Genomic DNA, 25187 nt, shown 5'->3' with positions numbered 1-25187 from the left:
GCCTTGGAACCTCACCTCAGGCACTTTCAATGGAAATTTGAATACAGCCCGCCCCAGGTACCCTAGAAAGGCCCCAAATGCTTATATTACATAAGGCAAGGAAGCCAACCTGAGCTATTACCCGTGGACGGCTATCGGTCGCATCCACGGCCCGGCGCCGGCACCGGCAGCAAGCACGGATGGAGGGGTCCTGACTCTGGATTCTCGACCCCTCCTTGACAGAGCACTTGCAGCTCTAGTTATGGCAAATGCTTACCACATTTGAGCATCTTTTCTTCAAGTCTGATTTTTCACTGGCATTTTTCCAATACCGATCCTATCCACAGATACAATAAGTGGAGGGCGGTAAAAAAAAACGACGTGACACTGCAGCTCTACGGATACCTACTAAGGTACCTTCAGGCGTCCAAGTTGGCCTTCTGGGTGAATTGACTCGTTTGTGCGTCCACAATGGCCCATCCCATGACGCAACAGCCGCCATGTTAAACACATGCTGGAGCCATAGAGTGAGCCAGGAACCAAGGAGCTTTGCCTCCTAGACACAACTTTCCCTCTCCACTATCCACATCCACATTGCGCATCCACACAAACCGCCTTCGACCTCCCGTCTTACGTCTAGAGTTCCATGCCCTCCAAGGTCCGACCATCAAGCGGAAACAACAAAACAAGACAGGAACCCACCTCCCGTCTCTCTTTTGTGCCCTTCCTCCTCATCTCCTCCATCCTCGTCGTGACTCTGGCTATCCTATCTCTACGAGCTCTTCCCCGGCTCTCCCTCCTCTCGAGCCACTTCTTCCCTCTCACCACGACCACGACCCTCTTCTCTTCCTCCTCGTCTTCCTCGACAAAGAGAGACTCGCAACCCGCCATGTCATCCTACGCAAAGGAGCTCGAGGTGGCCCAGCTGGCCGTCCAGCGCGCCTCCATCCTCACCAAGCGCGTCTTCCACGAAAAGGCAAAGGGTACCGTCGACAAGAACGACAAGTCCCCCGTCACCATTGGCGACTTTGGCGCCCAGGCCCTCATCATCGCCGCCCTCCGCCACCACTTCCCCGACGACGAGATCGTCGCCGAGGAGGAGGCCGCCCAGCTGCGCTCCGAACCCCAGCTCCGCGACCAGATATGGGACCTCGTAAAGACCACCCAGCTCGACGACGCCGCCGCTGAAGCCTCCCTCGGCGGCGGCATCGCCTCCGCCGAGAGCATGATGGACATCATCGACCAAGGGAACAGCAAGGGCGGCGCCGCCGGCCGCATCTGGGCCATTGACCCCATTGACGGCACAAAGGGCTTCCTCCGCGGCGGCCAGTACGCCGTGTGCCTGGCCCTCATGGTCGACGGCGACGTCAAGGTCGGCGTCCTCGGCTGCCCCAACCTCCCCGTCGACGACAAGGCGCCCCTCGCCGCCGACATCGGCTCCAACGCAAACGACGACACGGGCTACGGCGTCATCTTCTCCGCCGTCCTCGGCCAGGGCGCCACCTCGCGGCCCCTCCGCACCGGCGCCATCGCCTCCGGCAGCCCCATCTCCATGAAGCCCGTCACCGATCTCTCCGCCGCCACCTTTTGCGAGAGCGTCGAGGCCGGCCACAGCGCGCACGACGACCAGGCCCAGATCGCTGCCAAGCTCGGCATCACCAAGCCCAGCGTCCGCATGGACAGCCAGAGCAAATACGGCTCCATTGCCCGCGGTGCCGGCGACATCTACCTCCGTCTGCCCGTCAAGGCGACGTACCAGGAAAAGATTTGGGACCACGCGGCCGGCGACCTCATTGTGCGCGAGGCCGGTGGTCAGGTTACGGATATCCAGGGCAAGAGGTTGGACTTTGCCGTCGGACGGACGCTGGCCAACAATAAGGGTGTTATTGCCGCGCCGGCTGCGGTGCACGGCGAGGTGTTGAAGGTTGTCCAAGAGGTGTTGAGCTCGAAATCTAGCTAAGCAAAAAGTCTTGGAAAAGTATAATAGTAAAAAAAATATGAAAGAAGTTTTGGACTTTTTGGATTTTGCGATTTTTCCTCGGCTGTCTTGAAGAACCAGCAGATAAATAGTGTACATTGCTTGTCTCTTTTTTCTCTTTTCCCATCCCCGTACAGTGATATACAGCTATACACAGCCCTCCAGAAGCTCTGCCATCGACACACAACCACAGTCGACTCGGTAGCAAAGCCCAAAGAAGTGCCACACCACATCCCATACTCTCCCCGTTCCCACCCCAACCCAACCGTCCGCGCAGCGAAATCGTCTATTTGATCTTCTTCTGCTTCAGCTTAATCGTCTGGTCATCGATAAACACGCCCTTGCCCTTATACGGTTCCGGCGGCCGCCACTTGCGCACTCTTCCCGCGAAGCTCATCATCAGCTCGCGGTCGATGCTCTCGAGCAGGATACGCGTCGGGCTCGCCGCCGTGACTTTCACGCCGCGCGGAATCCCCATCTCGACCGGGTGCGTGAAGCCGAGCTTCAGACACAGGAACTTCTGTCCGGGGAACTCTTCCAGGCGGCCGCGCTGCTCGACGCTCGCGCGGTAGCCGATGCCGACGAGGCGGAGGATCGCCGTGTGGCCTTCGGAGACGCCCATGATGTAGCGCTGGAGGTAGGCCCATGTCGTGCCTGTTTGAGGTTCAAAGTAGTTAGCAAAGCGCGTTCAGTCAATTGGGATGTGACTCGACTCTCGCTGAAGACGAGAAGACAAGCCTGAACTTCCTTGAAGAGGGCAGTGAAGGAGAGGGAAGGGAAAAGACGGCAAAAAATGGTAAAGAAACTCACCCCACATCTCGCTCTGCTCCTTGATGTTCGAGTCCTCCACGCTGAGAACCGCCGTGCTGCCCTCGACATCGTAATCAATCTTCAGAAAAGGCGGGATCTCGAGATCCAATTCTCCTGTAGTAAACAAATCCAGCATTAGCCTAAGCCCCTTGCAGTCTCCCATCACCCCCTTTCTCGAATGGACACCACCAGAGAAACGTACCCAGAGGCCCCGTAACGGTAACCGTCCTCTTGTAAACCTTCAAGTAGCTCGTCGGATCCTTCTTCAGCTTCGGCTCGCTAATAGCCAGCTTCACGCCCGGTGGGATCGAGACCGGCGTCCGCCCGAGCTTGGAGTTTCGTGTCGGCGTCGAGGAGAACTGGCGAGGTTGCTGCTGCTGCTGTTGAAGAGCTGGCACAAGGAAGGCTGGTATCGTCGTGGCCGGCGAGGCGGCAAACGCCCGCCTCAATGCCGTCCTGGAGGCCAGCATTGTTCGTTTCGTCGGAGAGATTGGCAAGCTACAACACACCTCCCAATGGCGCGCTCGCTCAGGTGCTCCTCGACAATTGGAATTGGGGACCCTCAGCAACTTTTCCACGTCTTAGTCAGCGATGCGCGATCCACAACCTGGGTACTTCCGATTGGCCCCTGCTTAGCTCGAGAGGAAAACTAAGGTACCTAAGGTTATTACGGCTGGAACGTATGGTTAGGTAGGTAGCTCAAGCTCATTGCTTCTCATGGCTTTCGAGTCTAGGAAATTCATTTTTTTTTCGTAGAATTGGCAAGTGTCATATGAGTAAGGGGTTAAATGATGGTGTTGTTTGTGCCAGTAATTTGTACAGAGTAATCTCTGATTCTTCGTACTCATTTGATACGTCAGGCGAACTACTAAGAGAGGTATATCTAGAAGCCCATTTCCAGCAATAAGCCAGAATCGCGAAGCGAAATGCCACAACAGGTGGGTTGGCGTAGTGTCAGGTTATAGTGACAGTGTGATTGAACTGCGCTTAAACCTCCTCCTCAAGAGGGACCTCCTCCTCGTACTCCTCCTCCTCCTCGTCAACACCAGCATCCTGGTATTGCTGGTACTCGGAGACGAGATCGTTCATGTTGGACTCAGCCTCAGTGAACTCCATCTCGTCCATACCCTCACCAGTGTACCAATGCAAGAAAGCCTTGCGACGGAACATGGCAGTGAACTGCTCACCGACACGCTTGAAGAGCTCCTGGATGGCGGTAGAGTTACCGACAAAGGTGGAAGACATCTTGAGGCCGCGGGGAGGAATGGAGCAAAGGGCGGTCTGGACGTTGTTGGGAATCCACTCGACGAAGTAGGACGAGTTCTTGTTCTGAACGTTGCGCATCTGGTCCTCAACATCCTTCATGGCGACCTTACCACGGCTGGGAACGACAAAGTTAGCATTTGCTTATATTCTAGGGTCATCGTCGTGTGGCACTTACAAGATGGCAGAGCAGGTCAGGTAACGACCGTTGCGGAAGTCAGAGGCAGCCATCATGTTCTTGGGGTCGAACATCTGCTGGGTGAGCTCGGGAACGCTGACGGCGCGGAAGGAGTGGGCGCCACGGCTGGTCAGGGGAGCGAAGCCGACCATGAAGAAGTGGAGACGGGGGAAAGGAACCATGTTGACGGCGAGCTTGCGCAAGTCAGAGTTCAGCTGACCGGGGAAACGCAGGCAGGTGGTGACACCGGACATGACGGCGGAAACGAGGTGGTTCAAGTCGCCGTAGGAGGGGTTGGAGAGCTTGAGGGTACGCATGCAGATGTCGTAGAGAGCCTCGTTGTCAATGCAGAAGGTCTCGTCGGAGTTCTCGACCAGCTGGTGGACGGAGAGGGTGGCGTTGTAGGGCTCGACAACGGTGTCGGAAACCTTGGGAGAGGGAACGACGGAGAAGGTGGCCATCATGCGGTCGGGGAACTCCTCACGGATCTTGGAGATCAGGAGGGTACCCATACCGGCACCGGTACCACCACCAAGGGAGTGGGTGATCTGGAAGCCCTGGAGGCAGTCGCAGCCCTCAGCCTCGCGACGGACGACATCGAGAACCTGGTCGACGAGCTCAGCTCCCTCAGTGTAGTGACCCTTGGCCCAGTTGTTGCCGGCACCGGACTGGCCAAAGACGAAGTTGTCGGGGCGGAAAAGCTGGCCAAAGGGACCGGCACGGACGGCGTCCATGGTACCGGGCTCCAAGTCGACGAGGACGGCGCGAGGAACGTACTTGTTGCCGGAGGCCTGGTTGGGTGAGAAGGTCAGCATTCGTCAATAGGATTGCCTGCACACTGGGGAACTAGGATAACAAACTTCGTTGAAGTAGACGCTCATGCGCTCGAGCTGGAGCTCGGAAGTGCCGTTGTACCTGTGGTATGATTAGCTGCTGGGTCCATGAGGATGCCGCACTGGAGGACAAGTGACATACACGCCATTGCTGTCGAGACCGTGCTCGCCAGAGATGTTCTGCCTGTACCAAGGTCAGTTCGAGATCGTGTCAAATGTCGGAATCGCCGCGTCGTTGGCGGTTGGCTACGCACCAGAAGGCAGCACCAATCTGGTTACCCTGTTCAAAGAAGTTAGCCCCGCACTCTGGCTTGTTGGGTTGAGATCAGGAGATACTTACGCACTGGCCGGTCTGAAGGTGAACCTATTGCGAGAAAACAATCAATGGTCAGCGGAATGTTTCCCATGACAGAAGCGTTGGAGATGCAAGTCGGGCCATGTTTGGCGAGCATGGCTTGGGTGGGAATATCGGCGGGGTACGCTCAGGGGCTACCCCGAAATAGTGGCCATTCCGACGCGTCGCAGAATTGTTGTTGATGGGAGAGAGCGACTTACAATCTCACGCATTTTGAATGATGGAAAGCTCTGAAGCTAAGTTGGCCGGCGATGTACGATGAAGAAGACGAAGAGAGTGCTCGAGAGCTAGGCGAAGCTTCAAGGCGAAAGGGTTGTTGTGGAGGATTGGGCGAGGTAAGGTGTGGTTAGGTAGGGGAGGAGGTTGTTGATTTTTGTTTGCGGGTGGATGTGATTTTGTTCACCGCCACGGCTCGGTGGACGCCCAGAAGACAGGCCAGCGACAGGCCAGCGACAGGCCAGAGGGAAGGGGTGCAGCTCGCTTGTTTACTGTGTGGTGCTAGTTGGGCCCGTGCACGACCCCGATTGGGGAAAGACCAGTGCAAGGCACCCGCCTACCACCACCCAAGTCTCCCCAAGTGGCCGTCCTAGTGGCCCCCAGTGCCCCCCAGTGTCTCCCCCCAAAGACCAATTGGAAGTGGGGTTGAATGAGTTGAGGTGACAGCAGATTGGCAGACAGCGCGACCACAGCAAGTACGTACCTTCAGGTCCCCTGTATTTCGTCTCCTCTGTTCTTTCCGATCCGAGACCCGGGGTGACCGACTATCTGCTGAGGGATCCAAACATCCAACGACACGTCCAGATAAGGTGCCAGCCATCTCCATCAGAAACCCGGGAAACCAAGGCATGAACTGTAGGTAATGGTGCTGAGCTTCGGGAAGCCACGGACTCTCTGACAATCGGGGCAGGTGCGGCACCGGGCAGCCCTACCAAAAGCCAACGCCAAACACAGAGCCTACGTACCGATATGAATGGCATTGCATAGATTGCTCGGCACTGATCCCCAAGCACTGACCGAAAATGCTAAATTGCCAGTGGAGCTCAACATTTGCAAGGGGGGCTCCATCACTGCCAAATGAGCTAACGGTGTGCCTGAGAGCTATCAAACGCAGATCGACTTCATAAAGTTCACAAAGTGCACTCATCACTGAAAGAATAGGTGACTGACAATCGAGGCATCATATTTTGCGGAACAATGGTGGCTCCGTAGACTATCATGGCCACGACATATTCCCTTAATGAGCCTTGACAACACCAGCCGCATCGGCCTGAGCTGCAATTCTCTTCTTGTAGGCCTGAACGTCGCCTGGGAACTTCTCAACAGTGCCTCCATCACACACCCAGAGAGAGGTGCACACTGTCTGCAACATGGTGACGTCGTGAGAAACCATCAGAACGCCACCCTGGAACTCTTGCAAGGCCGTAGCGAGCGCGTCCATCGCCTCGATATCGAGATGGTTAGAAGGCTCGTCAAGAACCAAGATGTGCGGGTTGGTCAAGGCAAGGCAAGCAAACGCCACACGCGACTTTTGACCTCCGGAAAGAACCGCCATCTTCTGCAGACCTGTCGTGCCCGTGATGCCAAAGGCACCCAGTTGTCTGCGGTACTCTTCGTCCGTCCGGCCAGGGTACTCCTTGGACATGAAGCCAACCGCACTCATCGTCAAATCCAGAGCATCGACGTGATGCTGGGCAAAGAAGCCGACGCGCAGACGGGGGTTTTGCGAAATGATACCCGAAGTGGCCGACAGCTTTCCGATCAACAACTTGAGAATAGTTGTCTTACCCGCACCGTTGGGTCCGACGATACCGATACGAGAGTCTAGCTGCACGTCGAGATCCACGTTGCGCAGCAAGATGTTCTCCTTCGTGTAACCAAATGTCACGCCTGTCATCTGGATGATAGGAGGCGACATCTTCTCGACATCAGGGAACTTGAACTGCACGCTGTACTCTGTCTCGGGCGGCTCGAGTACTGGCATCTTCTCGAGTTTCTTGATACGTGACTGGGCTTCGGAAGACTTGGCCGCGTTGTAGCGGAACTTGTCGATGAAGGCCTGAAGATGGGCTCTTTGGGCCATTTGGTTCTCGTATTCTCTCTTCGCAGTCTTCTTGCGTTCCTCGCGAGTAGCGTAGAAGGATTCGAAGTTGGCACCGCGGTAGTAGTCGAGACGCTGCGAGTGTTGGTGAATGATATCTGTCGCAATCTCATTGAGGAAAGCTCTGTCGTGAGAAACCACGAGAACCGTGCTGGGATATCCTTGGAGGTAGTTGGCAAGGAAAGCAATAGAGGGGACGTCCAACATGTTGGACGGTTCGTCGAGAAGCAGCAGGTCAGGTTCGCAGAACAAGGCTCTGGCCAACGCCAGACGCATACGCCAACCACCTGAGAAGGTCTTGGTGGCATTCTGTTGCTTTTCGGCAGAGAAACCGAGACCAGCCAAAATACTTGCGGCTCTTGACTCGGCCTTGTCGGACTCCATCTCGGCAAGCTTGCCCTGGATGTCACCGAGCCTGCCGTCTTGAGCTTCTCTTTCCTTGTCAAGTCTGGCGGCATCGGCCGAAGTATCGGCCATGCCCGCACGTTGGGTCTCGATCTCTGCCAGCTTCTGAGTAATTTCCTACAAGGTTGTCAGCATGATGGCACTTTTCAGAGATAATTATAACTGCGTATCACTTACAGTCTGCTCCTTGAGAAGAACCTTGCGCCACACGTCGGCATCAAGAACAGCTTGGATCGCAGGAGTGTCGTCACCAGTAAGCTACGCAAATATCAGTATACAACAGAGTTGAGAGTGGCCGAAGTTCACTCTTACCTCCTGTTCGACGTGGAGAATGGTAATGTGAGGCGGAATTGGCAGCTCTCTGCGAGACAGAGCACGAAGAAGCGTAGATTTACCAACACCGTTGTGTCCAACAAGACCGTACCTGTGACCATAAGAAAGGGTCAAGTCCGTATCGGTCACGATACGCAGGCCACCAATGGAGACATCGATGTTGTCCAACTTGATATCCTTGGTCTTGTTCGCGCCAGAACCACCCATCTGGAGAGGGTTGACAGCCATGTAGAATTCCTCGTATGATTGAGTAGACTCAGGCTCGTCGAGCAATCTGGAAGCCTCATACTCGACCGTCTTGAAGGTCTTCTTCTGCTGCTTGGCTGCAATCTTGCGCTCGGCCTTTTCCAGCTTCTTTCGATCAACCTTTGATTCGACCTTGCGAGCGTTTGCAGACTCAAGATCGACAGCTCCCGTTGACACGGCCAGAGTGGAAGACATGTTCCGCTGAGAGCTGACTTGGAAAGTCTCATCAAGGCGCCTGACGGCCAAAGGGCCGCTTCGCAATCCTCCATTCGACTCGGTGTACTTCTCAACCCATTTCTCAACGAGTTTCTCAATCTTCTCCTGGAGCTTAGCGTCAGGCTTTCCAGAGGCAGAGAGCAATAACTCGGTGACGGTAGCGGCTGCCTCGGCGAGAGGTGAGACGCCAGACTGCTCTTCCTCGTCCGAGTAGATGGTCGATGCGTGAGTCAAGTATCCGACCGAGTACTCGGAGAGCACCGGGTCGATGTTCGGCAAGACGGTTCTAATCTCCGCATCCATCGTTGCTACTCAAAAAGTTGTAAGTTCGTGGTGGCGGTAGTGGTAGAAATTTGCTTCAACGAATCTGTCAGCGATGCAAAGCTGTTGGCTCTGCGACAGTCGACTTGACGTGAGACAAATGAGATAGCAGCAAGCCCAGAATACTGTCACTTTGCTAGGCTATTGCAACTGCCTTATGACGACTTCACTTGTGATCTAGATGCGATATTCACGACAGGCCTCAAAATGTGGACCTTGATTCAAGTGCCCTGCCCGGGCTCGGATGTCTAAATCGGAATAAAGCTCGGCCCGGGAAGACGTCCTCTAAGGCTGCTTATGTCACCTTAGCAGCGTCCAGTGACTCCAGGCTAATGTCTCAGCATTTGGACCAATGAAATGTATTGCAACAACACTACGGCACTGTCAATAAGGCAGGTGCAAAGAAGTGAACTCCACCTGCATTCACCAAATGCTGGTTGCTCTTTAATTCAGAAGGAGGCAATCAAGTGGCACGATCTAAAACTTCTCTCCGTCAAACTTTCCCGGAAGAACGATATTGCAGCGTCTTTCAAAGACCGACTCAGACTTGTTGTTGTCTCTCTTTTGAAGTCCCGACAGCATGGATAACATCGCCGATTGACCTGACACCGTGGAGTCGGCTGAGACAAACGGGCAAAACGGCAATTCTTGATGCTCCATCCGTAGCTGTAGACGGAATGCTCTATCGAAATACGTCTTTATTGCCACCGCCGTCACCGACATTACATTGCCGAAAATGGATGAAACCCAAAGTCTCAATTTGACATTGGCCAGCTGAAAAGCATTCGCAGAGTCTAGTCTAACCAACGGCAGCGAATGGGGAGCCGCGGATCACTGAGCATCGAGCTGGGTACCCTTGGCCATCGACGCGACTTGCGGAGATGGACGAACAGCGTGTAATGTTTCGCGCAGCTGCATGTAATCGCGTCAGCCGTAGGACGCACGCGACGACCTGCAGAGGATCGTCTATTCATTTGTCGCATGGCAACCAATCAGTCTCTGACACTAGGAGAGGGAAAAAAAGAGCCATCAACATGCGAAAGTTTTGAATGTCGTTGGGAGACTTAGCCCTGCTCACGCCATACTACGTCCGCCATGCGCTGGAGATCCGTCCGGGGATCCCAGTTGCAGGTTAAAGTTATTCCGATATTCGATGCTCATTGCACAATCTGTGCAAACTCTCACTAGGGTGGACACGCGAAGACGAAATGGGACATCATCGCCGCAATCAGTGTCTTGGATGGAAATGAACCATGGAGATTCAAAGGGAAAAAACAAACGTTAAAATGAACGAAAACGAGATGGCGGCGGCAACACAGCGACAACAGCAGCAGCACAACAACAGCAACAACAAGAGCGAGAACCTTTTGACCTCGTAGACTGCGACAGTGGACATGGCCTCGAACCGGACACGATTCCGCGTCATCCTATTCAGTCACGGTTCGGTCATTGTCTCCTCTCCATGGCCAAAAGCGGACCCAACACCAACCGAAGTTCAATGTGGGATTCAGTTCCCTAGTTCCGTCACACGTTGGACGCTGCAGTCAAGTGGGAATATCTGCTCACGGTCAAGGCTGGACTTGCTCCTTCAAAACCTTTGCCCTACCAATACGACCACATATTGGCTCCTGTTCCCGCCCAGAGTCGCATGCGAGACAGATCGGGCAACCACAGAGCTTTGCTTTAGGGGTCCCCGGGACAAAACCTTGATTCCGATGATACTGGCGCGCAGTTCGTTCCCACATCTACCACCCTCTCTGGAATCTGTCCTACCTTGATTGTTTTCTGGACTGGGGTACTCGTACTGGCGAGATGACAGACCAGGATCTATCTGACTTCTGCCCCTACCAACTGGCAACGGAACAGTGATGAGATTGACAGTGAGGGTTACGATGGCACGCGAATCACACTGAAATTCAAACTTCGTTCAACGGTGATCCTCCGGGTTAGGAAAGGCCATATCCAATTGACTTTGGCTACTCGACTCCCTGCGGCATTTCTCTGGGGCGGAGCTAAATCAAGAACACGCGCCTTTTTTTGATATTGGAGGCTCTTTGCCAGGCTTCCCTGCTCAGACTCCAAGTATGGATCAAGCATCCACCTCTGTCCCACTTTGACGACTCTGCATCTGCCTATCGAGATTTCGTCATTGGAGAGTCTGTCGGCAACAGAACCTGTGCCTTTTTTCTGGTTCGACGGCACCGCCGCACCGGAGAGTCGGAACGGCAGCGCCAAGGGGGTCGGGTCCCATCATAGAGAACGTTTCCCGTCTGGTTTACGGGAGGGGAAAGAGTGCGGGCAGAACGATCTTCACAAGCTCACATCCAGTCAATGGGAAGCGCGTAGCTCCTCTGGCGAATCCTTCGGATGATGCAGAGAACTAACTACATGCACGATATTCAATGGCAGGTTTTTTCTGACTTGTCGTGCAGGAATCTTGCAGGACCTGCAGAACACATTCATCAGCTGGCCGTCTAGCTGCATAGCGTTCCCTGGGAGTGGCGTAAGGACAGGTTCCGACGCAGGCTTACACTATTTTACTATGGAGTCTGCACAGGCGACCACCGGGACGTCGGCAGACCGGACCACAACTTGGCCTTGTCGCATTGCCCTCGAACTCCCCTCCTTCCGAGTCTCCATACCGATTCCCACGTCCTCGTACCGAACCCCGCGGACCAAGAGAGGCTTTGATGGTTTCAAGTTTCACGCGGTTAAATTGACTAGCAGGGCAACAGTCTGTGTGGATTTGTGAGGTGTGCGCTGGTCCTGGACCTCTGGTCGAAACCCCGAGCGCTATCGAACGTCCTCTCATAACCTACCAACCTCCTTCATTGGTCGATATTCGATGCACACGTTGCATGGGCTAGCTTCCCAAGTCGCGACTCTGCCTGGCATCTGGATGGATTGAGATCCCAACTGGTTCGAGGATCCTGGTCTGCGGCTATTCTGCACCATGCTTTTCTTTCTTTTTCTTTTTCTGTCTTTCTCAGATGAAAAAAAATCTTGCAGGTGAGATGGAACTCATCGGTCCATCGGAAGCTGCTCACCCCATCATAAGTTCTCAACTTATAACCCTACTTGGTATCTCTCCGGGCCTGGGCGTCAACCAAGCGACGGAGTAAACCCTCGAAGCAATGTCTTGGCAGCTCCTGCTGGTCAATTGGCTTACGGACTTAGTTGGCCGGCCGTGTGTTGTGCATGGAGGAGCTACCTGCCTGAACCTCGATTCTTGTTCAATGAACCGAGGGACAAAAAATACACTCGATATTACCCTCCTTGCCTCGCTTCTCTCTCTCTCTCTCTCTCTCTCTTCTTGAGCATTGCATGGATGCGCAACACGAAGAATCAGGTCATCTGGAACACTATGGTAACCTCATTGGGTGGCGCCAATTATCTGGCACCAGACGGCTTCGCTTCGTCTTTCTTTCATTGCCGGCTCTAGTTGGAACGGCCGCAAAGGCCGGCGATACGGTAGCTTCGTTATTCTCGAAAGCTCAAAGCCGGATCACGCACTACCGGACATTTGCTAGAGCTTCGTTCGGTCCAGCTTAGGGCGCGGCGAGAAGGGTCCTTTCTCTACTCTAGCCTTGGACCCTTGACTACTCCAAATTTTAACAATCGCTTGTGACGATGAGGTGTTCAAGCCCTCAGTCAAACGTTGAGGGAGAGAAAGACGAATTTGGATCATTTGTGTCACCTCGAAACGCTCAAGAGCTTCTCGCAACGGCAGCAGATGGGATTGGCCAAGGCTTTGTCAGATCGTTCCTCCCACCCCCCGGTTCCCGAATCCCACGATAACAGGGGTCCCGTGGAGCGAGCTTTCCCGAATACATCTTCTTTGTGCCATGCCGGATTTGCAGATGCAAATGGCGGGCCACATGTCGTAATTCGGCTCTGGTTTCTCTGTCCTTCTCCCCTTCTCCCCTTCTTCCGACTTTTGCTGAAGCTTAGAGATTGGGCAGAAAGCTTTTACGCTAAAGCACCAAATGCCAAGTACGCCCTGCCCGCTAGAGCAAGCGGTTGCCTCGAATATGGATGAGTGCGTTTGGCTGACGAATGGACAGCATGAGGCGTTCGGGTTTGCGGTATGACGGGATGGGCGAAACTTGGAAAGTTTGCTACTAGCCAGGCAGAACTAGGAGTTTACCCGCATGTTTTCTTCATTTTCTCTGTACGGACTTACGGTACTCGAGAAGAAAACATGGCAGTAGTGCGGGTGAGTACCGACACGAGGTCGCCGCAAATGTGCGTGCTCACTACTCAGTGCTTCACAAACCAGCCGCCGCAATTTTCTTCTTCGCACTTGTCTTCCATTTTGCAGATGGTGGCTGGCGGGGAGCACGAGTCGCTATTGAGGCTCGGCTGGTGGACACCGTGGGCTGGCGGAGAGAGAGAGAGAGAGAGACGTCGGAATCGGAGAGAGCCTCACAGGAGATCGTCGTCTTGACCTTGTCTCGTCAGACCCTCTCTTTTCCCCTCCCCAGCTGGATTGCCAACGGCATGAGCGGGGGTGAAGGACGCATGACGGATATTCGTGTATCCCAAACCACAGTTCGAAAGGCGACATGCTGATTGGACGGGTAACCTTGAACGAAAGAGTGGTTCGTTCCCCCAAAGGAGCAGAAACATCTTCATCTCCATCTAAGGTAGGTATTGAGTCGGTGGGGGTGAGGCTGGAGTGATGTTTGATCTGGTGTGGAGAGGGGTGACTGAGCCTCTCACCTCAGTCTACGGAGTAGGTACTCGCCCATTGTTGATAACCACCGAGCTTCTTTCTCAGTCTTCAAGCATTTTCGTACCTCTGCGAACGATGGAGAGATGGAAGGAGCGGGGTACGAAATGGAACGTCTGGGCAAGCTAAACTCTTCTGACGTTGGCAAGGACCAGGGCATCAAGGCCAACAGGTAATCCATCTCGGTCTGTCTCAAGGACATGGCATGCGCATGTTGAAACGACGTGTCCTACGGTATCACCTAACAACAGCCGGGCAATGATGTTTGTGACGGGCCTTGCGTCGTGGATCACACAGCATGGGGGGAGGACCCCTTCCATTCTGTTATCTGTAAGACTGTACCTGCCGGCGAGGATCGATCTCAACGTTGTGTCTCGTGGTGTGTGGTGTGAGGTGGTTGTGTGAGATGATGGTGTGTGCCGGTTCGGGTAGGATGTTTACTTGTTTTGCTTTTTTTTGTGTGTTGTTGTTTTGGTTTGTTGTCGTTGTCAATGGCTGTCAAGCAACCGCAACTCAAAACACAGGCCGGCAGGTGGCCCACCAGCCGCGGGCCCTTGCTCGTGGATACTGGATACTGCGTAGGTTCCTCTCTCGAGTCTTACCACCCATGTCACCTCGTCACCGTAGGCGGGGTGGATGGTTCAACTGGTGGTCAAGACTTAAGTCCCATCCCATCACAACATCAGACCGGCGGCCACCCAGCTGGGTCGGCGGCCTATCTGTCTCTGGGGCATCGTTTCTTCTTTAATCTGTGTTGTCTCGCTCAACCACGCGGCTTTTGCTGGCGGTCGCAGCACAAGATCTTGGGATAACAAGCAACATGCTGCACGCGCTGTGCGTGTGTGCGTGTACCTACGCATGTGTACTAGGGTCTTACAGAGATCGCCAGTGGGAGCATCGATACCACGAAACCGAGATACATTGCCTCTCGTGGCCTAGGTATTCAGATGGAATAACGAGAGAGAGGGCGGTGAAAAAAGAAAGGAAGAGCAAAAGAGGCCCCGGCTTGTTGATGCATCGGACCAGCTGAAAGAAGATACCGGGAGGCGGGGAACAGGACGAGAGCCACTTCCTCCGTGCGTAGTGCCGAACTTTATGGGCTCTGTGGCTGTCGGATGGAGTTGCATCGTCTGGTCTTTTCTTTGGAGACCAGTTTTGTTGGCCTGGCTGATCTCCAACACCGATGCTTCAGCTCCATCCCCCGCACACCGTACCACGAAACCCCATTCTTTCCGGTACATGTAGTTTTGCTTGCTCCTCTTCCCATGGTCGTCTACCGGTGCCCGGTAGCTTACGGATCGCCGTTGGCGAGTGAGAAGGGGCAGAGGAGCACGAAGTAGGTTGATGGCGCCATGTTGGTGATGGTGGTGGAGGTGAAGACGACGGTTGCAGAAGAAAAAGCTGCTAAAAATCGAGCCGGTTTCTGCGAGATCAAAGGGTCTTCCTTGGTCGACTTGATAGGAAACGGTTCGCGGTAAGGTAGACTTGGGATGCCGGTGTTTACAAGTCTCCCATCACTTGCTTCAAGGTCCCTCCTCCACCCCATGGCCTGAGGCCTGTGTACGCCTGCGGGCAAGGAACAGACCATCTGGACGGTCTTGCGCGCCTGCTAGGTAGATAGGCAAGGACTCCTCTGCTTGTGTAACAGGAATAGAGGATATGGTCGTGGTCGTACCGTACCTTTTTCCGTTGAAACCTTTTCCAAGGTGTAGCGGTCCAAGATGGCATTGTATGTCTTGAGATGAGGCAAGTCAACGGCAGATGGCGGCATGCTGGTGCCCATGGGCTGAATGGACGACGGCCAACGACAGTAACACGAGGCAAGGGCAAACTTGGCGACGTCAGTAGGCATTGAATCTCGAGATGAGAGACAGAAACAGGCAGAGTTGCTGCAGGAGTCAGAAGTGAAGCGAGCGTGGCTTGACGCCGTGCAAACGTGGTCGGCAACACGAGCTGAGGATTCATAGGTTATGCTGTGCGCGGTACAATGTCCACAGAGGCAACAAAACATAAAGTGTAGACGGGATGTCGCCGCCATGCGGGTTTGATGGTTTGGGCGTAAATGTATCTGTACTCTGTAGGTGTTCCCAACGGGTTCACAGACGGGCTCCATCAGTGCCATCCGCTAGCAATGGTAGGCTGCCGCTGGACGAGCCTGAATTAAAAAGATGGCGAGTAACAGCAAGCAAGCGAGTACTGCGGCGCTTCCGGAGATCGATACGCCTGGGTTTCTCTCCGAGAGTGAGGGGGCGCTTCTCAGCTCAGGCATGGCCCCTGCAAAAGATAGTCTTCCGTCAGCTCTTTGAAAGCGCCGGGAGTTGTTGTGGGCTGCTGCTTGTTGTTGTCTGCGTCGCGCGGCGGCCCCCTTCGGATACACGTACCATCTGCTCCATGGCCATCGGCAAGCAACCACGCGAGAGTTAGACAGGGTCAGGGAGGTGGTTTTGGAAGCAAAGGTGGTTCAAGTAAGACCAGGTTCATGTTGGCAACTTGGCAAGGCGAGAGACTAAAGAGTCCTAGGCACGGACAAGCGTTCCGACTTCAACGGACGTGTGGTGAGAAGGGCCACGAGGCGGCCTGTGACCTTTTTTCCTGTCATTACAGGCCCGGCCGAGAACACCAGAGGTTGGTATTTGAGGAGGAAAGCAAAAAGTAAGTAGTCGTGGTAGCGTACCGTATCCGTAGGCAGTCTTCGGGTGCGAGACGGGGGGTTTGGTGCTGACTGGATTGTGCCAAGGAGGTGAGATAGCAGGTCTCAGCCGATCTTGCGCTAGGACAGGTGGTGTTCTTTCGGTGTTTCTTCTTTCCACGCACCCACGGCAGCCCGGATTTCCCAAGCCTACGTTTACGTTGGCTCGGTTGGTTTCTGGAATAGCCTCTTTGTGAAGTGGCAGGGGGGCTGGCACCGGTGGGCTGGTGGCAGTGGCGAGAGTACAGTACTCTGTGAGCACTGAGCAGTGTAGCATCGGTTCGGATCAGAGCTGGCCTGTTTTGGGTTGTTTGAAAAGGAGGGGCGGCCATGGAAGCAACAAAGAAGCATTGAGGCTTGAATGGAGGCTGGACTCGAGTCAAGAGTGTTGCAGAGCGGGTTCGTTGAGCATTCAAGATAGTACTGCTTTGGGCACAGTGTACTGTATGTGTACGGATACTTTGATTGCATGTGTATCTGGTATCTGGAGTAGAGAAGACGGGAGAGGAGGATGAGAAGCGGAATAGAAGTGGAACATGGCGGCTGGTTGGCGCTGCCTCACCATGCTAGAATAGCGGGCGGCGTAGCGGGCGAGGAAGGAGGAACAGACGAGACGAGGACAAAGACAAGCAGCGGTCCGTTGCAGGAAGGATTCCGTCGGGCAGTTGTAGGTAACTCTCTGCTTGTGACTAACAAGGCGTGGGATGGGAAGCAGTTTGCTCTTGTGCTCAGTCGTGTTGGCTGTTGCGGTGTGTTATCGACAGGTTGAGTGTGTTATTGCCCAGGTCAGCCAGCATGCCCGGGCAGGTTGTGACAAAAAGGAAAGAGAGTCGTAGACCTCCAAGTTAGTCATTGCATCTGTACTGCATTGTGTAAGGAGTAAGTAGTACGGAGTACGTCCGCGCCTGTTCTGTGTAGAAAGTGTACTGCGTGTGTAGGGAACAACAGGAGGCGTTGATTAATGGTTGAATTAATTGTCGTATTGTGTATAACATTGATGGCAGATGGATATTGAGGTACATGAACCAACTGCTGGATAAGGCATGGACGGCAAGTACCTGGTAGCTAAGGTGCATTACTGCGTAACTTAGGAAAGCAAGGCATGGCCCAATGGACGGTGCAGGACATCACAGGCAGGTCCCCTGGGTGCTGGGCGCGGGCTTGCAGGTCCGTCATTTTACCAGGGCAGCGACTGGCTCGGAGCGTTCAGCAGTCATCTCCTGCTGCTCCACGCGTCCACGGCTACTGGAAGAGAGGCGCCAGCGAGGGCCACTCCTGGCACTTAGCGATGGCCCACCCGCCGTCCCAGGCACCTTATGCACCTGCAAACATGGATAATGCCCTGAGAGTGGACACCCGTCTGCCTTGAATCCTTACCTCACTGCGCAGCAAGGTACCTTGCAAAGTACCTCGAGGCACTAGGTGGGCTGCGAACAGTTAGCAGCTGCCTGCGCATATCTTGCCTAGTGGTGGCTCTTGCGCCAGAGGTACCTTTCCCAGCGTGTACTTCCATCTCTCGAAGTACTGGGTGGAGTACGTACATACATGGCAGCAGGTACGTTAGCGCAGGTATTGGCCCGCTTGCCATTCCCCATTCCCCCAATGCTCCACTTGCTCTCATTCTCCCATCTTGCTCTCTTTTCTGTGTGTCTGTGCATGCGTATCTGCCATTTCCTGCCCGCTTTTGTTTATGAAAAGGATACAGGAAAGAGAAAAAAAAATAACAAGAAAAATTGACAGAGACGAGGAAAAAGAAAGGGAGTCAAGCAAGGGAAAGAGTAGTAAACAACACAGAAGACGAAACACAACTACAGCAACGCTCTCAACCGAACACACTGAACCACAGATACAATAACAACTTCAAACGGATTGCGAATACAGACAGGCACAAGCAAAAGACAAGACTTACTCTGTCACTGTATCTTCTCCCCTCCTCGGCTGCCCTGCCCCCCCCCCCCCTCTCCACTTGTCCTGGCAAGCCTTGCCTGGGTCTCCAAATTCCCGATTCCTCCAAGACGATCCACGCCCACCCTACCCTGCTCGACCGTCAGACTTCAGCCAAGAGTCAAGACGAAGAGAGAGAAGGTCTCCAGCTCAGCTAGCCTGGTCTATCCCGGTCTTATCCTCTCTGGGAACAACGACCCTGCTTCCTCTTCTTGTTCTTTTTGTTCTCCATTATCCATACCATACTCCGTACCGTAGCGCCCTGTCTATCTAGTGTCCACCCTTTATACTCGGTTTAGCTGCCAATTCCTCGACTTGTACTCTGCCATAGCACACAGAGACTGCTTTGTGCTCTCGTCTGCTCTGCATCTGCATTGCTTTCTCTCGTCGTCCATTCCTCTTTGACCTCTCTCCGAACCTTGGACTTTTTAGACCACACCCAGCACCGACCGGCATCAGCACCGACACCTTGACCTGGACCTTGACACCTGGACCTGGACCTGGACCCGGACTTGGACCTCACTACCTTGACCATCCGAGAGAACGAATGAACAAACTCCCACGGACACCATACACACACCAACCACACCCTACCAAACTCGCCCACCCCGTCTGCCCGTCCACCCATCCATCCCGTCTCCAATTCCACCCACCTTGCTCTCCTCCTCACCCACTCTCGAACTCGCCCTCACCTTACCTTAACCTACCTACCTCTACTTACCTACCTTTCTACCGGGACGGGACCTTACTTCACCTCACCGTGTCCGGGTCTGGCTTGATCTGACCTCTACCGCGTTCAACCCGCTTGCGCGCTTCTTCCTCCTCCTCTTCCTCTTCCCTTCTCTTCGGTCCCCAGCGTCCTTTTCTTTCCATTCGCCTTCTATTCTGGTCCAACGGGGGGGTTTCCTGGACCCATTGGCCGTATTACTTGATTGTCCGAGGGCCAATCCGTCTGTGTGAGATCACGGTCGCTCGACGTGTGTGCGATTCTTCTTTCGCCGTACCGTTACAGCCCTTTCTCTGTCTCGGGCCTCACTCTCGCTCTTCAACTAGACAACTCACCTTACGTCCTCCACCACAACCACCACCATCTCAACTCGCCAACGGCCCTGTCTAGGATTTCTTTACTTCGATTCAACCTTGCGCCCCTGTTCTCTCTCTCCAACTTCTCAGTCTTTTTCTCTCTCTTTCTTACTCCCTCCCTCTCCTGGAATCCGTCTTCTCTCTGCCCGCCGAGACCGCGACACAACCCACCCACACCTCGGAAAACACATCAAGAATCGACGCGCGCATTCCTCACCATACGACCCGAGAAATTGGCCCATATGTCTTGACGATGCTCACCACGTCTCTCGAGAGCATCCACGACTCTTCCGCCCGCATGCCCGTCTTGGGCCTCGTAGCCGTAGCTTGGTTCTCCCGCGTCGAATAAGGCTCTGCAATCATGCAGACCGTTCCCAGTGTAAGTTGAATTGCCTTCATGCTTGCTTACTAGCATTTTGCCATCCACCCCGACAGGCATCCCCCCAACACCTGCTTGGATCACAACCACGCGGATACTGTGTTGCGCATGCTTTCTTCTCCCGTAGACACACCAATTCCCGCCCTATATGGGTCTTCCTCATTTCCCATATACTCCTCCATTCCCATGCTTCCCAGCACGCAGCACCGGTGTCCCTGATATTTTGTCCTTCTTTTGCCTGGTTCATCCCATCTTGCCTGCTGACTCGTCGCCTCATTAGCTCGTGGGAACTGGCACTGCCGTTGCTGCAGCGGCTGTAGGTCTAGTGTTTGCTCATCCCGACGATTCGAGTTCCACACAGTCTTCTTCCAACAGGAGGATACTAGTCTCAGACCAAGACATTCCTCCGAATCATCGACTGAGCAGCCCTCCCGTCTCTTCCTCACGGCCCGGCACCAGTTCTGTTGCCCAGCTGCCGACCCTCGACGACGCCCGCTACACGCCACTTCCCACTCATTTCTCCTTTACCTCGAACTCGAATTCGAATTCAAACCCAAACGACGCCCCGGCCGAACCCTCTGCGCGCCCCCGCCGTCCTCTCAGCTCTCACTTCAACTTTGCGCCCTCCATATTGCACAGCAGGAGAGCGTCCTACGTGAAGCAGGGAGATCAAGCAACTGCGCCCTCGGTCAATGAGGATACGAGAGACTCGGTTTCCTCTAGTGGGTCCTGGATGAGACGCCTGTCACTACGGCCTTTGTCACAACACGGAAGCATCAGATCGAGTTTGGGTTTCGATAATCAGTCTGTCGCTTTCTCTCACGGTTCAGCCGCTCCCATTCTTTCGCCTACCGGTTCTATTCCTCCTCCTTTGCCTCCGAATAAACTGGTGAAGCGCCCGCCCTCGGCACACCAGAATGGTGCTGTAATGCGCCGTCGCTCCAGGACACACCTTCCCAGTCTTCGCCGACCAGCGACGAGCCACCAACGATCTGCCACTTTGCACCAGATCAATTACGACGGAAACCACATCGAGCCGATCGCAGAACCAAAGTTCTCCTTTGACCAATATCTTCAAGAAGCAGGAGAAGGTCTCGTGCCACCGCGGCCCCAAGGCGAATCGACCCTGCAGCCAAAAACAAAATCAACAACCAAGTGGACCTCTTTTTTCCACAATCGCAGAGCAAATGTCATTGCACGGAGCGTGCCTGACCGTATAATTGACATTAGTCCCAGCACCCGATCGGCGACAACAAAACGCATACTAGTACCCGACAGCCAGAAGCAAGATATTTACTTAATAAGGAGTGGCATGCTGGGAGACTCGGTTGCGCCCGTTGAAGAAGCCCTGGTGCTTGTCGAAGATCCCCCATCAGCCATCGACGACACAAACGAGGAACTTCATGGTGAGAAGGAAACAGAGAGAGAATCACAAGAAGACAACACCCCGTCAACACCAGAAGATACACCGACAAGGCGCACACACCGATCGCTCACAATGCATTTCAACTCCCCGAACTGGATGCCAAGAGCTGGCAGCCTCCGACGAACAAAACGCGGGGCGGGATCCAAAGGTGGTGGTGGTGGTGGTGGTGGTGGTGGTGGTGGTGGTGGTGGGAATAAGCGGCATGTGTCTGCGCCTACGACGACATCCCCCGGCCAGGCGCAAGCGCAAGACAACAACCTTGTTGCGCCTGCAGACGAGTCTCAAACGTCGCCAAAGCATCACCCTGCCGCCAGCCTTGACCCCACTTCCAATACGCACCTCAGAACTCGCAGTCGCAACTCTTCGTCGCCCTTGCCGCCGCTTTCACGTCTTTCCAGCTTCAACGTCGACGTTTCTAGACTTGGCTCCTCGTCGGGAGGCGTTACTCCATCTCCCCGCTCGATACATCCTTCTGGCAGTTCTCAGGGCTCGGCAGCGCTAGCTGCTTATAATCGCAGCGCTACGACAGACCGCAGTTCGACCATGAACAGTTCCGATTTCGATGCTAGATTTATTTCTGGCGACGATTATGACACGGACTTACAGAGCGATACTGTCTTTGACTCGTTGCGAACTGCCGAATCCGATCGCAATCGCGCAGCGGAAACCCCACTCGACCACATGTTTGATGAGTCGCCCCCAAGCACTGCCGGTCATCCCAAAGCAAAGAGGCTGTCCATCCAGGAAATGCTCAGTCACTCGTGGGATGCTAACGAGAGGATTATGGAAGAGGACGAAAACATGCCGACGCCGGTACGTGTTCATCATGAACCCAGAATTCGTACCGATTCGGATACCATGGCACCGCGCTACAGCTTGGAACGCCCTTCGAATGAGTACTCGCTCGGAAGCAAGGACTTTGGTCGCCTTTCTATCGAAGACGATTTCGATGAAGATTGGGCACGCGACGAAGACGAAATGGCCTACAGCAACCAGCTATCGCCTCCTAGCTCGATGAACTCGCGTGGCGTTAGCCCTAATTTGCGCATGGCGCTTGCGAACATTAGCGGTAACGGCAACGCCGATGCAACGCACGACCCTAGCGAGAGGCCGAGAAGCAACATATTTGACTGGAGTGAGCCAACTCAAGAGAAGACCGACCTGGGCAGCTCCTTCAGACCCAAGACCGCCTATGGAAAGCAGGAACTCGATATCAGAGGTGGTCGCGCCGCTATCCGGATGCGACCCTCAGCCATGCACGTTCGCAGCCAAAGTGTGCCAGTAGTCCACGATCCTACAGACAGAGGACCCGTGAATCCCAAATTCGGCACCTGGGGCCTGAGTAGCAAGACCGTCAGCGAGGACTGGGACGATGACTTTGAGTTTGGTGGCAACGAGAGCGAAGACAAGGAAACCGAAAACGCATTCGCAATGGTTGTTCCCGCCTCTATTCAAGCGTCACAACCTAGCCTCAAGCAGCATTCCGGTCACATTAGAGAGCTCTCGCTGCTCGTCAACGATCTCAAGCGTTTGTGTCGCCATGGCCGGGATCTGGATATGCTCGGCGGCTCCAACGCAGGTCTCTGGGAGGAAGCCGAGGGTATCATTGCACTCGCGTCGCCTGATGAAGATGAGTTGGAGGGCATGGACGTGGACTCATCCTCCATCATGAGCGGATTCGACGCTGCGTCGCCGGACCCCATCGAGAAGGAAGATCCCTTTGATGAGGTACACGAGATCAACGTTTCCAAAACAGCCGTCATTCGTGAACGCCCCGCTGGTCGTAGACGTTCGGTCTTCTCTCCAGACGACGACATCTTTGGCGGAAACAGTCCCGCTCCGGACGAGCTTCCTCCGCCGCGACCAAGAACGCCGGAGAATAACATCAACATGGGTGGCCACGACGTTACCGATATCGTCAGATCCGTCCTAGACGCCATGCAGCAACGATCCGTCTCCGACGCCGCCGCCCGCGACGACAAGCTGCACTTTGGCACCAACAGCCTGAAGGCTCTCGTCAAGCGCGCAGGCGATCTCCGAGACGTCTTGTCAGAGGTCATCCGTCGCGCAGACCAACTTACATCGAGCCCTGCCAGAACACCCCGGCAGCACAACGATAGCCCGGCCTTTACCCGGGTCTTCACCCCAGAGCATACTCCGTCCCCATCTAGCCCGCCGAAGAAATTGCCTCACAGCAGAAGCGCAAATTCTGCACTCGGTCGTGGATCAGTTGACGCTTCGCCGTCAGGCGGCTTACAGCGGATGCAAATGATGACGGTCAGCTGAGATGAGGCAAGAGATGTTGAATCACAACATCTGAAACCCTGACAGCATGACGGACTGTCCGTCCTTCTCGGGCTACAACAGCCCTGTACATGTACGAACATTGTTGATTTTCTTGTCTGCATAGCGACGGGTTTGGGGGGTTTTCAGTTGAAGGTTTCTTTTTGTCCCTTTTCTTCACTCGATGCCACATCCGACACAAAAGACAGTCCCGGCACTTTTTTCGACTCGATCGACTCGGCCGAATCGAGCGAGCTACAAAATTTCTACACGGCGACATCTGTGGCTGGCAACAAGCCTTGTAGACAGATACATATTCCAGCTTTTCCAGCTGGGTTTCCCTAACGCTTCTTTATTATTTTCTTGCCAACGAGAGAAGGCTTATGACGACGTAATCATGTACGATTTCGCTAGGCAAGTCCTCGAGCCCAGGTTTAATGGAATGCCATGGCAGGACAAGCACCCTCTGGCGATGGAACGGGTGGATGATGAAATGGGAATGCGAACGAAAAAACACAAAAGGGCAAGGAAATGGAAGAGGGAAATGGAATTTGGAATCAAAGCATCGCGCAAGACACGTAGTCCACATTGCGAAGATGGGCCATGTGCCAGAACAAATATCTACCTCGTTTAGAGACCTAGTACTCTTTCCAGCTAGTTCTTGCAGTGGCATTATGCCATGGGTAGACGAAGAGGCAAAAACAAAACAGACAGGATCAGTTCATTGGTCGGCCCATTGGTTTTATATCATGGCTTTTTTACCCTCCTTTTTTTCGAACATGTTTTTTGCTTCGCGTATGGTGGTCTTCTTGTTGCTTCCATTCCAATAATTCATCATGGCAAAGACAATATTGTTGAGCAGGCGCTTCTCCCCGTCCTCCGCCATGCAACCATGTCTTTCTTCTTCGTATTGGAGGGGGCGTCGCAATGTCTGGCAGGAATCAGTATTCTAACCTAGGCTCGCATGCTCTTTCGCATTAGTTTCCGTCTACACTGGCGACTTCGTTTAAGCATACTCCATTGTTTTGATGGGAAAGGAAACGTGGACCATGACGGGCCAAGAAAACAGGTCGAGAAATACCCGGTCTTTTTCCCGAAATGGGCGGGAAATGGGATTAGGAGGGGTTAATGGACTTTTTCCAAAGGGGTTGTGGCGATGGAGAACAGTATGGGAATAATGACGTGACGTCGCGAAGACGATGAAGATGAAGCAGAATATAATGAAGATGTATACATGGGTTTAATGAATGACAAATATTTCATCAGGGTTTTTTCCTTTCTTTCTTTCTTTCTTCTTTTTGTAGTCTCCGTTTGCGTGAATGTGACTGATTGATGCTGGGACCGGAAGTTGTAGACGTGTACGATTGATGGATAAGAAGAATTATATGGACTGGCCAAGTAGTTGACAAACTCGAGGTGTAGTTCATCATGTTATACTCCTTTGTCGTATATAAGAGTAGAGGTTTGGGGGGGGGGGGGGCAACAACCAGCATACTTTGGCCATCTTTGTGTTAATCGGAAGAAAACCACCGTTTTGGCTGGGCTTCATGGCTGCCGTTGGAGCCGGGCTCCCCACAATATTTATGAGCTATTATGACTTCCTCTTTCTTTAGATGGTTGCTACGTGGGTAGGCTT

General features: G+C 53.9%; 7 protein-coding genes across 7 annotated transcripts; 3 read left to right on the top strand and 4 right to left on the bottom strand.

Annotated features, from left to right (window-relative positions):
- Positions 1-625: 625 nt before the first annotated feature.
- Positions 626-1939, top strand: CPAR01_12990 (3',5'-bisphosphate nucleotidase; the record flags this gene model as incomplete). The annotated part of the gene is made up of 1 exon (XM_060497244.1): positions 626-1939. One exon carries the CDS (start codon positions 626-628, stop codon positions 1937-1939), a length of 1314 nt encoding a protein of 437 aa, XP_060343637.1.
- A 304-nt stretch (positions 1940-2243) lies between these two features.
- On the bottom strand, positions 2244-3336 carry CPAR01_12989 (ribosomal protein L6; the record flags this gene model as incomplete). Its single annotated transcript, XM_060497243.1, has 3 exons — positions 2244-2611; positions 2768-2881; positions 2970-3336. Coding segments are annotated over 3 exons (849 nt in total), but the record flags the coding sequence as incomplete, so codon positions are not given.
- A 418-nt stretch (positions 3337-3754) lies between these two features.
- Positions 3755-5608, bottom strand: CPAR01_12988 (beta-tubulin; the record flags this gene model as incomplete). Its single annotated transcript, XM_060497242.1, has 7 exons — positions 3755-4148; positions 4209-4999; positions 5069-5123; positions 5184-5225; positions 5296-5321; positions 5382-5405; positions 5597-5608. The coding sequence occupies 7 exons, from the start codon at positions 5606-5608 to the stop codon at positions 3755-3757; spliced, it is 1344 nt and encodes a 447-aa protein (XP_060343635.1).
- Positions 5609-6630: 1022 nt separating this feature from the next.
- Positions 6631-8997, bottom strand: CPAR01_12987 (ABC transporter; the record flags this gene model as incomplete). Its single annotated transcript, XM_060497241.1, has 3 exons — positions 6631-8016; positions 8077-8157; positions 8212-8997. 3 exons carry the CDS (start codon positions 8995-8997, stop codon positions 6631-6633), a joined length of 2253 nt encoding a protein of 750 aa, XP_060343634.1.
- Positions 8998-15038: 6041 nt separating this feature from the next.
- On the bottom strand, positions 15039-15518 carry CPAR01_12986 (uncharacterized protein; the record flags this gene model as incomplete). Its single annotated transcript, XM_060497240.1, has 2 exons — positions 15039-15353; positions 15423-15518. 2 exons carry the CDS (start codon positions 15516-15518, stop codon positions 15039-15041), a joined length of 411 nt encoding a protein of 136 aa, XP_060343633.1.
- A 2463-nt stretch (positions 15519-17981) lies between these two features.
- On the top strand, positions 17982-18173 carry CPAR01_12985 (uncharacterized protein; the record flags this gene model as incomplete). The annotated part of the gene is made up of 1 exon (XM_060497239.1): positions 17982-18173. One exon carries the CDS (start codon positions 17982-17984, stop codon positions 18171-18173), a length of 192 nt encoding a protein of 63 aa, XP_060343632.1.
- A 1651-nt stretch (positions 18174-19824) lies between these two features.
- On the top strand, positions 19825-23554 carry CPAR01_12984 (uncharacterized protein; the record flags this gene model as incomplete). The annotated part of the gene is made up of 2 exons (XM_060497238.1): positions 19825-19842; positions 20123-23554. 2 exons carry the CDS (start codon positions 19825-19827, stop codon positions 23552-23554), a joined length of 3450 nt encoding a protein of 1149 aa, XP_060343631.1.
- Positions 23555-25187: the final 1633 nt, after the last annotated feature.

Source organism: Colletotrichum paranaense (assembly GCF_030867605.1).
Source record: "Colletotrichum paranaense strain IMI 384185 chromosome Unknown Scaffold_12.1, whole genome shotgun sequence".
NCBI lineage: Eukaryota > Fungi > Ascomycota > Sordariomycetes > Glomerellales > Glomerellaceae > Colletotrichum > Colletotrichum paranaense.
The sequence above is the reverse complement of the archived record's forward strand: the minus strand, read 5'-3'. Positions and strand labels throughout refer to the sequence as shown.